This window comes from Elgaria multicarinata, chromosome 2, assembly GCF_023053635.1.
Source record: "Elgaria multicarinata webbii isolate HBS135686 ecotype San Diego chromosome 2, rElgMul1.1.pri, whole genome shotgun sequence".
Classification (NCBI taxonomy): Eukaryota; Metazoa; Chordata; class Lepidosauria; order Squamata; family Anguidae; genus Elgaria; species Elgaria multicarinata.
In genome coordinates, this window is record NC_086172.1 from 27041063 (window position 1) to 27057179 (window position 16117).

The 16117-nt window shown below is 41.2% G+C and overlaps 1 protein-coding gene across 1 annotated transcript; it reads right to left on the bottom strand.

Moving 5' to 3' along the window:
• Positions 1-2739: 2739 nt before the first annotated feature.
• On the bottom strand, positions 2740-10523 carry C2H2orf69 (chromosome 2 C2orf69 homolog). The gene is made up of 2 exons (XM_063116202.1): positions 10120-10523; positions 2740-7625 (listed from the first exon to the last, which is right to left on the bottom strand). Exons 1-2 carry the CDS (start codon positions 10480-10482, stop codon positions 6792-6794), a joined length of 1197 nt encoding a protein of 398 aa, XP_062972272.1. The 5' UTR covers positions 10483-10523; the 3' UTR covers positions 2740-6791.
• Positions 10524-16117: the final 5594 nt, after the last annotated feature.

A 16117-nucleotide genomic window follows, 5' to 3' on the forward strand; every position in this document is an offset into this window, starting at 1 on the left:
CCAGGTACAGAGCATATGCACCTCTGCCTACCATAAACAAACCTGGTATTGGAGGAGAGTGCTGGAAAAAATGTTCTACAATTCAAGAAAGGTAGCAATGCCAGCAGCTAGTTTCTAAAGCTAGAAGCACTCTTTGTGGTGGGCATATGCAACCACCACGTGGCCGCTGTTCCTCATTATTAGGTGTGAAGGAGAGGGTACATGCTACAGTTGCTCATTAGTATTTGGAGGGAAAGGAACTTTGCACGCAGACGCTACTCAACTTTAAGAGTGAAGCAGCAGGTTCTAATTCTGTAGCTGAAGATACTCTGCTGAAGTGCTCAGCTTTCCTCCCTGATCTGTCCACCTTCTTCAGATGGTGCTCCATACGAAGCCTCATGCTCAGGTTCTCCTCTGTGAAATGTCAGGGGTCTGCAGATGTTTCTGCTGCTAGTGTTCAATAGGGGTGTGGGTAGTCCTTACTTCCTTAACATCACATCCCTCTTAAAAAGCTGCTCCAGAAGTCATAGAAATCTCTCAAATGGCTGCACACAAGGCTCTCTGGATAAATATATACATTTATTTAAACTGGACTTTAAAAATAATGAGCTAGTGTTTTATTTTTTAATAAAATAGCCTAGCAATTAAAACACATCATTTAATATTAGTTACTTGCCCCTGGATTCTTTTATTTAAAATAGTGGGTTAAAGAGTTTTTGTGTGTGTGTGTGTAAAGGAGGAACAATGGGATCAAGTATATAAGTATTGCATAATAGTGCATTTATTCTGGACTGGAATCTGGGGGGGGGGCAGAGTTTAGCAGGTCATTCTGATCCAGCATGGCTTTTCTTAAGATGTTCTTAAGCTATCCTTATAATCCATTAAGCCCATGTCAGTGACCATGTAGTCATGTTTTACTGTTTGAACAAATTATGAATACTTAAGACTACCCAAACATAGTCATTATCCCCTTGGGAATATTAACCCCTCAAAACATAACACAGTTCTGCTCGTTTCACATTCAGTCATGCTTACTGAATCATTTTGGTTACACAGGCTGTATGTCTTGTTCAGTGCCTTTACAAGCACACAGTGATAGGGTTCAATCCAGCAAAATGTGCAAAGATGAAAAAACAATTGCTAGCAATGTTCTAGAAATGCTCCTGCAAGAATTCAGCAAGAGCAATGCTAAACAGCACACAACTGCACGATACCTGATTGACAGTCAAGACGGGTAAAAGGACTAATATAAAAATTATAACAAGATTGAACTATGCAACAAGCTATATAACATTTACATCAGTATACATATACACATATCAGAGTAATAGTTACAGAAACAGCTTCATGAATTGGCAATAAATTACTGAGTGAGAGAAAACTTTACAGGACTCCAGATTTTACACCGGTTTTGCTGCAGCTTCTTCAGAAACCTCGCTATAGTTACTGCAAAACATAACATGATACAAATGGAAATGAATTCCCAAACAGGTTACACATACATAATTTGAAAGATAAGAGGTAATTTAAAGTCCAGCTAAACGACTGAAACTCACCACCACTAAGCTTGTGCCATGGGAGAAAGGTGAGGCAATTCTTAAATTGTTCCTCTGTCCAAAAACATCTTTAAATGTCCTCCAAGCTGGATTGACTGAAGAAAAGTACAAGAAAAGTACAAACATTCAATCTATGCACATTTTGCTGGATTGAACCTTATCACTGTATGCTTGTAAAGGCACCGAACAAGACATACAGCCTGTGTGCCCAAAATGTTGTTTGTTGCATAGTTCAATCTTGTTATAATTTCTTTTATATTAGATTAGTCCTTTTAACCCGACTGTCTTGACTGTCAATCAGATATTGTGCAGTTGTGTGCTGTTCAACATTACTCTTGCTGCATTCTTGCAACTGCGGCCTGTTTTGTGTTTCCATGCAAGAATTCATACATTCCTATTAGAAGTTTCTGCAGCAGTGCTCATGCTTCCATTAAGAAATGGCTATTTGTGGATTTAGTTCCACCTTTCCAATGCAACACACCTCCCAGAAGGCAGAGAATAGTCCAATAGCTTACGACTTTTAATAAAGCCAAGAAAAGCTATCTGGCACAGCCAGATGGGAGCATATTACCTCAATTTGTAAGAGTAACATTGGCTGTGTATTCGCTTCCAAGTGCAATTCAAAGTGCAGGTCCTTTAAAGCTCTAAATTAGTTATGACCCAAATACCTGAAGGAAGACCTCTATACCAACTTCCCTGTGTTACAAGATCCCAGGTCCCTTTACCAAAGGAAGCTTGTTATGTGTGAAGGGAGAGGGTCTTCTGCGTATTGGCACCTCATCATTTGAATTCCTTCTCTATCAAAAAACCTTGCCCAACCTGGCACCCTCTCAATGTTTGGATTTCAACTCCCATTAATTTGAGACATGGCCAGTGGCCACAAATGCTGCCCACATCTGGACAGCACCTGGTTCAGAAAGACTCATTATTCCAGCACCAGGTTAAACAATCGCCCAACTATATATATTTAAAAACAACAACCTTAAGCCTGGCTTATGTGTAGTCTGCTCTATTTTTATGGCTATGGTTTGTTTTTATTTTGTCACATTTGTGGCATGTTTCATTCTCTCAATGTCTCTTGTACGCCATGCTGGTATCCATTAGGGTGAAGAACAGTTAAAAAAAATCTCATTCAAAAACGTGTAATGTCTTTTATTAGTTTTAAGATTACCTGTAAAAAGCAGCCAAATATTATTACCCCAATTCTTTTTGTGACAGTCAACAGACTTATCTAAACTCTTATCTAAACAAGGTGGACTAATTTAACAGTCCCTTGAACAGACCTCAATGTGAGAGAAATAACATACATTTCTGTAGCAAAACTGGTACAGTATTTCCAGGGAACTGATCAGTCCAGGATAAATAGGTTGCATTTTAAAACATTTTCAAGGCAAAGGAGTTTTCCACTGCCACTTTGTTCAACCTATTGCTTTCCAGTGGAGTACTTAAGAGTGCAACTTGTCAAGAGCTGTGGATTTATCTGATGTGGCACACAGTACTAATGAAGGCGCTACTGTCAGAGTAAGAGAAGTTTGTGAGGGAAAAACTGGGCCTTGCAACACTGAAGAGATTATTCAGCGAGTCTCTTTTGTTAACAGCACTAATTTAGAGAAAATAGCATCCTATCACATGAATGGGTAACAACACTGTTCTAATAAACAGAAAACAGGCAGTCTTTATATACATTTGTATTTTGCCCAAGAGGAAAATATCTTAAGGTCAGAACACACTTTGGTATATTTTCTCTTAAACAATGTAGCGATCTTTAATTTTGCATTCGGGAAGCCAGAAGGTAAACTTATTAGAATTACACATACACACACACAACCCACCCGTCTAGGGATGGGGGAGAAATCTATTTGCATTTTAATGCAAACCAAGGTAATTCACATTTCCTAAACTAATACAGAAAGCAATTATCCTTGGTTTCCACAGTTCGCTGACCAAAAATTGCACACATTGGGGGAAATTGTGCACAAAACACATACATATGGGGACATTCGCACAAAAATGCACAAGAATTTTCATGCAGATATTTTACCAAATATTTGCTAACAGATTTAGAAACATGACAGAATGATTTTTTTGCTTCAGAAAAATGCAAACATTGTAGAAAGACAGATTTGTCCATCTGACAAGGCAGCACTTTCTTAAATGCTGCACCAAAAACATACCTATCAATCAGAACAGCTAAAGAACTGGCTGGAACAACTGGTAACCTTATTGCTTTACAATATTTTTTTCAGATTCAGAACATTTAGAGATTACAAAGAGATGCTAATGTTAAACATTTCTGAAACCTGAAATATTAATGGGAATTGTACAACATAATGTTATCAATTTGACAAATATCAAAACAGTTTATTGTGGAACTATATTTTATCTACAGTTATAGCTTTTTCCATCTTACAGTCTGCATGTTTCACATATATAATGAAAAGAGGTATAATCCAGGAGTCCTCCATTTACCTGAAGAAACCTAACAGTAGCTAGTTTACCTCTACTCTGGAGGGAAAAAGTAATCTTAGAAGAACCATTTTGTAACACATCAACACCTATGGCAGGAAAAAAACCAAAGTGCTTATTCATAAAGCAGCTTTCAATGGCCAGTAGCAGTTTCTGTCTGCCACATTGAAAAAAGAATTATTGGTACAGAAAACCAACACATTTATATTCTGATAAAAATGTTGGGCTTCATCCAATGTTGCACAATTGAACTTTCCCATCCTCTCTTCCTCCTTCATACCTGCAAAATCTGCTCTGGAGGATCCCCCAACCCCCCAAAGCAGATTTGGGTGGACAGGGAGCTGCAGGGAATCTGCTCCACTGGCAGATGCTATTCCATCACTGGATGGACACAACTGGATTTCACCCATTCTTAGGAACTTAAAAGGTACTTTCCCACACAATAAAACTGACCTAGGCCATAGCTAGACCTAAGGTTTATCCCTGGATTGTCCAGGGGTCAAACCTGTTCATCTAGGTGATACACAGGGGATCCAGTGCTTAGGCAGGGGCAAACCCTGGATGATCCCAGGATAAACCTTAGGTCTAGCTGTGGCCCTATTGTTCTTACTAACTTTCAACTTCTGTTTTCAGATCAAAAGTGGAAATGACTGCTAAATGCTGGATATTTTGGTCTCAAGACTGATTTTTAAGCCACCCCAAATAAAAGGGATGCTTTCAATTATTTTGTAAAGTGAGTTCCAAAACCTGAGGTGCAAAAACCTTGCTTACCTCTTACATGTAATTCAAAATGCTACAGAAATATCTGACTGGAATGTGTGAACTTCAAGAACACTGCTAACATTCAACTAATGCACACTGGTATTCTGGCTATACACACACACACACAACCCCCAAACAGTTTGTGCACTTGGTCAGCATACTCAAGAGTGCCCACACAAGCTGACCTCCCCATTTATTTTCATGTGTACGTTCCTTCGCATGTACCCCTGAACAGAAATGAATAGGCAAAAGGGGTCAGTGTGCAAACTCTCAAGTGCCAACAAGGAACCACTGGATCACCACAGATGTCTATCATGGATGGGCAGAACTTATTTCATGTCTGATACTTTTCTAGGAAAGTATGAGAATCACTCTCCCCACCTCCCTCTGAAACACTGCATTTGAATACTGCATTTATATAGTTTACTCATACTCCAAAGTAGAATAGTCTACAGATGGGATAATAAGCAGTAAGTGATTCTCTTCTTCCATGTCGGGGCACCCAATTTTCACTGATTCCCCTTAGTCACTTGATTCCCTATCCCCTCTGAACAGGAATCAGGGGAAGCCTCCTGACAACTCCCCTACCAAGAGTTGGGGAAACCTCCAGAATATAATGGAATGTGGTGCAGAAAGGTGCAATAGGAAGAATAAGTTTGTGAAAATTGGGTTATACAAGCAGAAGCACTTCCTACTTAAGGCAAAGTTATCACTGGATACAACCCATAATACTGAAACTTCTGTTCTTGATAATAGCTCCAGTTTGATTACTATCACTCTACCTCTTACCAATATTTTTCATATAGATATTCTGAGGACAGAAAGATTCCTGAACATGTTACTCTTAGAGATTTAAACCATATTTTGATCATTCCATTTTCATACAATGTACTGTTTTGCAAATGCTGAGTTCCAAACAATTTATAAAGGTACTCTACAACATTACTCGAAAGTGCTATAGTAGTTTTAGTGATAGTTCTAAATCATTTCTTAACTACATAGATATCAAGGTGCTTTACACTGTTGTAGACTTGCAGTCTCGGAGGTTGCAGAGTCTACCGCTTCATGTTCCTGTTATCAAATCATAGCCACTGTGTTATGAACTTTTCAAATACTTATGTTACTAACATAATTCTGAAACTTAACATAACCTAAAATATTAGCATTGTAGTTACCTGTAGCTTAACTTTTAGCAAAAGCTATTTGTCACAAAGGGTCTAACAGTCTCAAGTTATAAAAGTTCAAAAATGTATTAAGAGATAGTCAAGTATCAGTATTTATAGGGAATGTTGAACAAGGAGTATACATTCTTGGTCACATAAAAAAAGATAGATATTTAATACTCTTAAGTCTCCAAAAACCTATTCACTAATAGATGTTCAGCAATGGTTAGAAACTGTAGAGCACCCTTGATACAACAGCATGGTAGTTAATAAACCTTATTTCTGTAGGAAAATGTAATTTATACTTAGTCCCACTGAAGTCTTAGAATGTATCAAAATAACCAACTTACTGTATTGTTTGTGCTATACCAAAGTGCTAAGAAACTATGTTATCAATGCAACCTATGACTGTTGAGTTAACACTTCTAAATAAAAGGATGAATCATTTGAAATGCTTGAAAACAAAAATTTCCTAAGTCACCAGAAACATTTTAGAACGCTATTTCTGAAGCCTGGATGTGAAAGTTTTGGCCACAAAAAAACATACAGGCAAAGCAAACGTTAAGCAAACTTTCAATCTCGCTTAAAGAGGTTTCAGATGAATTGGTATTGCTTTTGTTCAGGAATCTTAGTCTCTATCAGAGCAAAAGGATTTACCTTTAAAGCCATATATTTCTTGTGGCTCTTCAGTTGTAAAAGCAGTTAAAGTCTGGATACTAATCAAGGTTTGTCTTAAAAAGCAAACACTAACACAGGCCATAGTATTTCCCCTTCCAGGACATAGGAAAACGCACATTCTCAAACAGTTAAGTCAAGGTTTAAGATGTATTTTTGCAATTAATACAGTATTGTTATATTAACAATGTCAGAATACTTCATGTACTCTGAAGTGGTTGTCTAAAGAAGATACTTCATCGGCAAAATGAAGCTGGCTATTTACATTCACGCCAAGCTCTTCAAGAATTTGTACAAATCTCTTGTGCTCTTTTCCAATCCATGCCCTCATTGTATCAAATACCTGGTATGGTGTGACGTGAGCATTAACTGAAATCCCAGTCTGTGAAAAGTCTAGAAGCACATCAGGGTAGGTCACCCAAGTATTGCTTCCTCCAGAATGACCACCATCCAGCCAGTAAATTGCTTTTATGTTTTTTATGAAGGCATTTATGTCCTTGTCCCTTTTTGCTTCCTTCAGTTCATGAAGTAACTGATTTAAGACAACACAACCTTTACTGAACCCTATCAAAGTGAATGACACTCCACCAATAACAGAAGGCTCAATAAAGCTCATTGTAGAATGATTGAAGCGTTCACAATCTCTCTCCCTTTCTGCTGCTGGACATCCATTAGTAGTAGCAACCGTAGGTAAATCAGAAGTAATTGCCTTTGCATCTGTGCTGAAATCATACATGGCCTTCTGAGACAGCAAAACATTTTGAGCAAGCTTAAATGCATTAACTAGTAATGCATGAAGGTGTTTGAAGGCTCCAAAGTCAATGCTGTGTTCAGGTGCTCCAAACATATTGCTTGCCACAAAATTATCATAGCAGCTGAATTTGTGCAAATGCATACGGGAACTTTTTATAACCCAAATGTAACTGCCTGGGAAACGACGCCCAAGAATAGCAGCAACATTTTCTAAGCACCATCGTTCCCACTGGAAATTTTCTGGATGGCAAACCATAATTTCATGATAGTTCTGAAATAAGACAAGAGACAAAGAATGTCATTATTTTATAGCAAACTGCTAGAAAAAATACAAGTCATATGCACTTCTAAAATAAATGGTTCTTGCTCAAGTAAGTGAGAAAGGTTAGTAAGTGCTGTTAACAAAAAAATAATAAGGTATGCACTTGAAATGAAATTGGAGAATGAGACTGAACAGCATAAAGTGGAAGATGTGCATTTTATCTGAAAGAAAATGTCAATGTTTGTAATTATGATCCTTGCTTTTCAGTATTTGGTTTTCAGTCTCTTTCTTAATAAATTAAAATATCTGGATCCCCCTTGCCCAGATAATGACATTTCCAACTGAAATATGAGGTTGGAGAATTATAATTTAGAAAAAGAGAAAGGCCTAACTTGTCAAGACGATGGAATTCCACAACTGGATTTCCCATCTCTTTAAATTTTAGTAAATAGTACACATTTCAGATTAGGGCTCAAGTGTGGTATGTGTGGGTGGTGGTATGTGTGGAGCAGCCTTTCCCACAGTACTATTTTTCTGATGATAATCATCTTCCCCCAAAGCTGCTATTCATATTTAAGGAGAACATATCTAATGATGGATCACCATTATCTCATTGGCAGCAATCATGCACAGTCGGGAGAACTTCACTGGACTTACTTCCAAGAAAACATGCACAAGGGACAAGACAGAAATTACAAACAGCATAAAGTTTTAAAATAAAACTTTTTAAAATCATTAGACAAACTACTGTAGGTATAACAGCAGACATAATAGCTAAATGGAACTAAACAGGAATTGGTCATCATCATTATGCCCTATTGGTGAGCATCCCAGGGGCATTTAGATGGTCACTGTTATAAACAAATCACTGGACAAGATAAACCTTGGTTGGATCCAGCAAGTGACATCACTGAACACACTATTTATCTCTTTGCAGCTCAGATGAATCAGCATACAGTCCGCAAAGGCCCTTAATACAATATATTCAACCTTTTATTTTTATAACTACCCTGGAGTTTTTCTTTGAGGTTAGTGAGATTTATTTAGCAGTTTGAAGTTTGCACTTTTTCTGCTTTTGGGACTCCAGTAACACCTCCTTTTCCCCATGCATGCATTCTAATTAAGCCAGACTTCTGCTGAGCACAACTGGGCTAGAACAAAATACAGGACATATTTAGTTCCTCAGGTAACCATTTTTTAAAAAAAGGGGGGAGAACAATTACCACTTTCACTCCAAGTTTCATTAATTGAAGGTAAACCCTCACTAATCTCTCCACAATTATGGGTACAAAGCACCTTAGAATTCTGATCTCATCTGCCCTCATAGTTTAACTTTGAAATCAACAGCACTTGAGTTCTAGCTTACAATTGGTTTAAGCAGGTTTAACTGTGTTGGACTGTAACTATAGTATCTGTAAAGTCTCCCCCTACCCTTTGTCCCCAAAAACTTATGCTGAGAGAAACCTACTCAGAGTGGCAATTCTACCTTCCCACCAAGGAGAAATAAAGGGCTCTGAGAGTAGGAAATATTCCCAAGCACCAGTTTTGCTCCATAATTGACACCAGCAACATAAGAATACAGACCATCAGCCACAACCCTGGACTGCATTTCTATTAATATTCTGCACATGATAACTTACACAAAATGGCAAACAGGGCTATGTTTGAGGAGAAAATTGCAGATTCTTAATTTTGTGAACCGTCCAGAGAGCTTCGGCTATTGGGTGGTATAGAAATGCAATAAATAAATAAATACATCCAATATACCCCCCCCCAAAGTCTTTTGACTGAAATATTTAAACCTCAACTTTTACTTTATCAGAAGTTGAGCCTATAGAGCAATGAGGTGGCAGAATAGGAATTTATTGAAAAATACTATGTCAGTCAAGGCCTAAATGGAGACTACAGTTCCTTCCAGTGAAACACTTCTGATTCTGCATCTAGCATTTTTCAACAGGAAATTATCCCTTCAAAGTCTGAGGAAGACTGAGCAAATAAATAAATAAATAATAAACAAAACCCAGAAGATTTGCAGCCCCGAAATTTCATTCCCTTTCTGCCTGCTAAAGAAAGCTCATGCTCGTTAGAGTAAATAAATAAACCCAAGTGCCTCACAGGACAGTCCTAGGCAGGCCTACTCAGAAGTAACTCCCAGAGGTCAATGGGCTTACTCCCAGGTAAGTGCGCACAGGAAAAGATGCCACCGGTCTCTTCTGCAAGCCAGTGTGCACCAGTTGCTGGGGAACATGGGTGGGAGGGTGCTGTTGCACCATGTCCTGCTTGTTCATCCCTGGCCGGTGGCTGGTTGGCCGCTGTGTGAACAGAGCGCTGGACTAGATGGACTCTTGGTCTGATCCAGCATCAGGGCTCTTTTTACGTCATGATCCTTTCGCACGTTTCCTCGGAAGTAAGACAGCCCCGAGGCCTTTACAAGCCATTCCCCCACCTCCGAAAGGAAGCCTCGTCCTCTCTGACAGGAGACTGGGGTGGCTCGTTCGCCTACCTGCACGTCCCCGGGGAAATAGATGACATGATGCTGAGGCGGCTCCAGCAAGGCAGCAGACGAGGGTGGCAGCAGCAGTACGTCGTTGGCTTTGAAGGGCTCGGCGCCCGGCACCTCAGACAGCCGCAGCAGGCTCAGCCCGGGCGAAGACGATGACGACGGGGAGGCGCCGCCGCCGCTACCACCACCGGCGGCGCCGCCTCCCCCTTCGCTAGAGCTCCTGCTGCCGCCGCCGCCGCCCGAGGGCCCCGACAAGCAGGTAGCCGGAGCTCCACGCAGGCTCATAGTCCGCCCCAGGCAGAGCAAAGCGGGGGCGACGAGTCCCCTCAAAACCGAGGCGACAGGTGAGCACTGCCTGCTCATGGAGGCTCCTCTGCGCTCGCCCAGAGCTCCGCCTCCCTCGCGCGCTCTGCCAGGCCTCCCGACGGCTCCCGCAGCCCAAACAAACAAACCAGCCAACCAACCAACGGGCCTGGCCCGCACACACCTCCGAAGCGGCGCACTGCTGACTGCGCATGCGCCTGGTGAGTGGGCGGACCTTTCTTAGTAGGGGTACGGCGAAGACGAAGGGGAGGGTTGAGAGAGAGAGAGAGACTCGCTTTTTCTATGATTGGCAGTTCGGGTTTCTTCCCAACGGTTGGATGTGAGGCGGAACGCGGGAAAATCAACGAGGAAAACCAGCGGGGGAGGGGGCAGGCGAAGCGGGAGCAGACGGGTGAACGCATGCGCGCTGCTCAATTCTAGGACGTTTCATTCCATCTATATAAATAAAAATGTAAATGTTCGTTCGAAACAGACGTTATATCTCCGAAAGTTCTTCACCGATTGCTTTGAAATTTTGACACAACATTGCATTCGAATACGCGAGCGTTGTTATGTAACTATGTTCTATATGGGGACAAAAGTTTGTCTTAAAATCGAAGAAATAGGCCTCCTCAAAACCAGTCCTGCTGATCATTGTGACATCGCCAACCAGTAGGCCAATCCTCTGCCTCCTCTCCTATTTGCATGTTCTCTTCTATTTGCTCTTATAGGTCATTGTGACATTGCCAACTAGTAGGCCAATCCACTGCCTCTGCCTTCTCTCCTATTTGCATGTTCTCTCCTATTTGCTCTTATAGGTCATTGTGACATCGCCAACCAGTAGGCCAATCCACTGCCTCTGCCTCCTCTCCTATTTGCATGTTCTCTCATAATTGGCTGAGTGAATATAGATGTCACACCTGTGACAGTTACACGTTCTGAAGAAAGGTAACTGCCAGGAGTTTCCACTAACCTCCTCACCATAAAAACATCCTTTTACAATTCATTGAAACTCCCACGTGCAACATTTCCAAAGCATCCGGCATGGGAAAAATAATATTACAAAAATGCAAACTTATTGTTTGGGATGAATGCACACAAAAAATCACTCGAGGCTCTTGATCGATCATTGCAAGATTTGCGTGGAAACAACAGACCATTTGGGAACGCATTAATATTGCTTGCAGGAAATTTCAGGCAAACATTACCTGTAATTCCTCGATCGACACCAGCGGATGAAATAAATGCTTGCCTGAAATACTCTACTTTGTGGCGACACGTAAAGACGTTAAAATTAACTACAAATATGCATGTCCAGCTGAGATATTCTCACGTCAATTGCTGGAAATTGGGAACGGAAAGGTGCCGGTTGATCTGACCTCAGGACGAATTTTATTACCTCATAACTTCTGTAATTTAGTGACGTCAAAAGAAGAATTGGTTGAAAAAGTATTTCCAAATATTCAAACCAATTATAAGAATCACGATTGGCTGAGTGAATGAGCTATTCTTGCGGCCAAGAACAAAAACGTCTACGAACTTAGCAATATTATTCAATCTAACATTCAAAGCGAGGCAGTCACATACAAGTCCATCGACACTGTTGTGGAAGCAGATGAAGCAGTTAATTATCCAACAGAATTTTTGAATTCACTCGATCTGACAGGGATGCCACCGCACGTACTGCAATTGAAAATCAGCCTGCCAATTATCATGTTGCAAAATATCAACCAGCCAAAACTTTGCAACGGCACGCGGCTTGCAGTAAAAAAATTACTGAGCAACGTCATAGAAGGAACAATCTTGACAGGACCTTTCAAAGGTGAAGATGTCCTCATTCCTCGCATTCCTATGATTCCAACAGATATGCCATTTCAATTTAAGAGATTGCAATTCCCAATTCGATTGGCATTTGCAATCACCATCAACAAAGCTCAGGGCCAATCTTTAGAATTGTGCGGTTTAGATCTAGACACAGATTGCTTCTCACATGGACAATTATATGTTGCGTGTTCTAGAGTTGGCAAACCAGACAATCTCTATATCTACACAGACAATGGAACAACTAAAAATATTGTATACCCACAAGCATTGTGAAATTAAACATATTAGAAACATCTGCTTTGTCTTTTTTTTTCTTTTCAATTTAACCAGACTGAGCCACAGCAACGTGTGGCAGGGTACAGCCAGTAAGCAAATAAGAATCTTCTATTTTTCTAAAAACATTTTAGATGTTTCTAAAAACATCTTCTAGGTGTTTTTTAAAAAAGGTGTTTAAAATTAATTCAGTTTATTTTTAAGTTGGAATGCACAATGGGAACAGGAGTTGGGGATTTGTGTGCAACCACTGGGAAGTGTAAATTTGTGCTGGAAAATTGAGAGGCAGGCAATGGGCCTGGAATCCAGGCATCTCCCTCTAGCACACACTGGAATTATGTTGGGAGACTCTGCCCAGAAGCTACCAATTATGGGATTTCTCCACAGGGTTTCTTGTTGCAATGGTCGCTGCCATTTTGAATATTCAGGGTGCGCTGAGAGTCCACTGTAACTTCCCGTGAACCCAATGAGGGTGGGTTGTTGGAGTGGTTAACAAGCTACCCACAACCCTAAAACAACCCAGCCTTCCCAGGTTTGCAAAGAATGAAGCTGTGGTGGTGGCTTGGATTGGCAATCTGGCATCGATGGATTCCCATAACCCACTTTACCTAATAAGCCATGGTAGACTGCAGTGATTGTGATGGCCCCAGGGAGAGGTTTCATCTCTCTAATGAATGTCATGTGCCAAGGGTTAAAGATGGCTTCTCTGCCAAAGGGTGGCTACATGTGGCTATATGACAGATTTGCATTCCTTAATGGTGGACATCAGACAAAGGGAAAAACTTTCAACCAATGGAGCATCGAATGTAACCTATGACTCATTGAGATTGTGCACCTTAATTTGAAAATTGAATGTAACTTAACTTGCTAATCCAGAACTGACCAATAGAAGGGTTAGAAAGAGACGAACACCCTCTTGTAGTCAGGGCCTATATATACTGTGAGATTCCTTTGTTCTGGGTGCCTCCATCTTGTGGAACGGGAGAGTGCCCCCATACTGCAGTATCGGAAGTAAATGCATTAAGTGTATTCTCCAGCCTCGTGTGTTTGATTGGCTATTAACGCGCCAGGGAAGCGGGCCTTTAAATCCCTTGTTAAGGGACAACACTTGTGCGAACCAGGTCTCTCAGTGCTGTCTCCAGATTTCTGAGGGCCCTTGGGCAAGACGCCCTCAATGGGCTCCCTCCTTCAATGAGTCTGCTTGTCGTTGCCATTGCTGCCAGTTGCTATTCCTCTTCCTTTTTCTAATCATTGACAGGCAGAGAACCAGTGAGTAAGCAGAACCAGTGAGTAAGTAGTAACTATTTTTCCTCCTCACCACCACCGTCTGGGCCAAAGCAACAGGCAGGTGAACAAGCAGGTTGCAATGTTGAAGACAAGGGGCAACCCCAGGGGTCTAATTCCCAATGGGGCCCTCGGCAGGCTCCAACTATTTATTTATTTTAATACATTTTTATACTGCTCAATAGCTAAGACCCTGAGTGGTTCACAATTAAAACTATGTCTATCCTTGGCCCTGGCGACTGTAGACATGGCAGCAATCCCACAAGTCAACCCTTTCCCTCCCCACTCATGCATTGAACTCAGTAGCAGACCAATAAGAAGTGAGTTAATATGGAGCTATAGCCCAGTGAAATAGCAGAGGCATGCCATATAAGAAGTTGTGGGTTTGATCCCTATGAACCAGGGCTGAGAAGAGCCAAATATACACATCTGAGACAGTAATTGGTGAATAAACCAAGAGCTTTCTTTAGGTAATGATTGACTCATTGATGACCCAGCCTCCTTTCACTGGGTTGTATCCAATTTTAAGCCACATTCTTTTCAATGGGTTTACTCTAAATCGACTAATATTGGATATAACCCATTTTGTCTATCACTTCTTTCAGCTACAGCTCCTTCATATTCATTTGGTTGATTGTTTCTGTCTGAAGTGTATTTCCTCAGCAGACGTTGTTATCGATCTCTCCCTATCCCACGGGTGGTTTATTGTATCATTATAATAGCATGGTAGATTATGCCAACAATAGCAGGGGAAGGGTGAGTATTGGGCAAAAGGTGGGATACAAATAATAATAACCTTAGGGATTATTTGTGCTATTGGAGTCTGCCCCATCATCTTTGATGGTACCCCATTAGCAAAGCTATGAGCAAAATGCAGCCCATCTGCTCTAATGGAGTATTGTGTTGGAGAACCTATTGCTACTTTCACATTGTGTGCCATCTATCAAGAAGAGAAGTGAGGTGAGTAACAAGGGGGCGGGGTCCTTATGGACTAACTTTGAAAAGGACTGAGAAGTGGCTAAAAGTCATGGCTTCTCTTGACAGGATCAGTGGCAGAGTGGGTTCTGAGAGCAGTACAGAGAAATGCTGGTTGCTACCTTGCAGAGCCCAGTCACTTTGAAAAGATGGCTAACTTTTTGGACTTGCAAGGCCCAGTGCCTTTGAAAGCTGCATGTCAAACAGAGGGGCAAAGCAATAGGTGCAGTTTCCTTCATCACTGCAACTGCATGCTGCGCATGGCATCAAAAGATGCAGGAACTGTTAAAGAAAAACTGGGGGAAACCCCACATACAAAGAGTTGATCCCCCACAGGTTGCTGCTGCTGTAGTCTGTGTAGCCATTTTTGCTTCTGTGCAGGTTAAATGTCTCTTCAAGGGCAATCAGGTGGTCAAAGGCATGACAGAATGAGCTGAAGAAATTACTTGTGAATTATTGAGAAGGATGCCTTCAGCTAGTTGCTTTTCTTGGTGCCCCAGCCAGGGTACTCATTTTTGAATTGGGTGTGCAGTAGTAGTCCCCTTGGTGGTAATATTCAAGGATTCACCTTTTGGGGTAAGATGGTACCGACTTTAAGATATTCACCCATTCAGTGAAGGGAATTGCTTTGGAATTGCTTGCTCTCCCATCCATGTGCCCTGGTTCTGATCTTGCAAGGAAAAATGGATCCTGAGTGTTTGGCCAATACGAGTAATGAGTAATATGCATGGTGATCACCAACGAAAGTGTCTGTGCTTCCCATTGCATTTTCCAGTACATGGTGGGAGTACATTTGTATGTAGAGATTTATGGCTAACAGAGCCTTCCTTCATGCAATCACCGTAAACTATCCCACAGGAGATATTGTTTCAGCTTGTTGAAAGGTTAAGTCAGTACGGTGATTCTCCATATTGCGGGGGGGGGGGGGAGGAGACGACACTCTGACTAGGAGTGTTGGAGTGCTCTGCACACTTTAAGATGCTGGCAGAAGCCAGATGAGGAAGATGAGAGCCCATGGTTTAAGGTGAGTCTTTTCTGGTGAGTCCTTTCCTTGCTTCCCTGTCTGGGGATTGCCAACAACTTTAACGGGAATGTTTTATGTTGCCTCTTTTACACAGGCATAATATTACATTGCCCTTATGGGGAGGTATCGACCTCTAAGCAAGTATAGCATCATTCTCTCTAATAGTGAACTCAAGTGGGTGGTTGCTGAGCTATGTAGCCAAAATGGGCTTTCTGAAAAATAAGGGTAGTATCAGTATGTCTGAGAAAATCTAAAAGTTAGCAGAAGTACTAAGTGGGCGTATACCCTACCCCCAGAACAGCCCAATGATTACAC

Coding starts and splice junctions, on each gene's coding strand:
- C2H2orf69 (XM_063116202.1), bottom strand. CDS start 10,482: ATGAGCAGGCAGTGCTCACCTGTCGCCTCGGTTTTGAGGGGACTCGTC. Junction 7,626..10,119: donor ATTTCCCCGGGGACGTGCAG/GTAGGCGAACGA, acceptor GTCTTATTTCAG/AACTATCATGAAATTATGGT.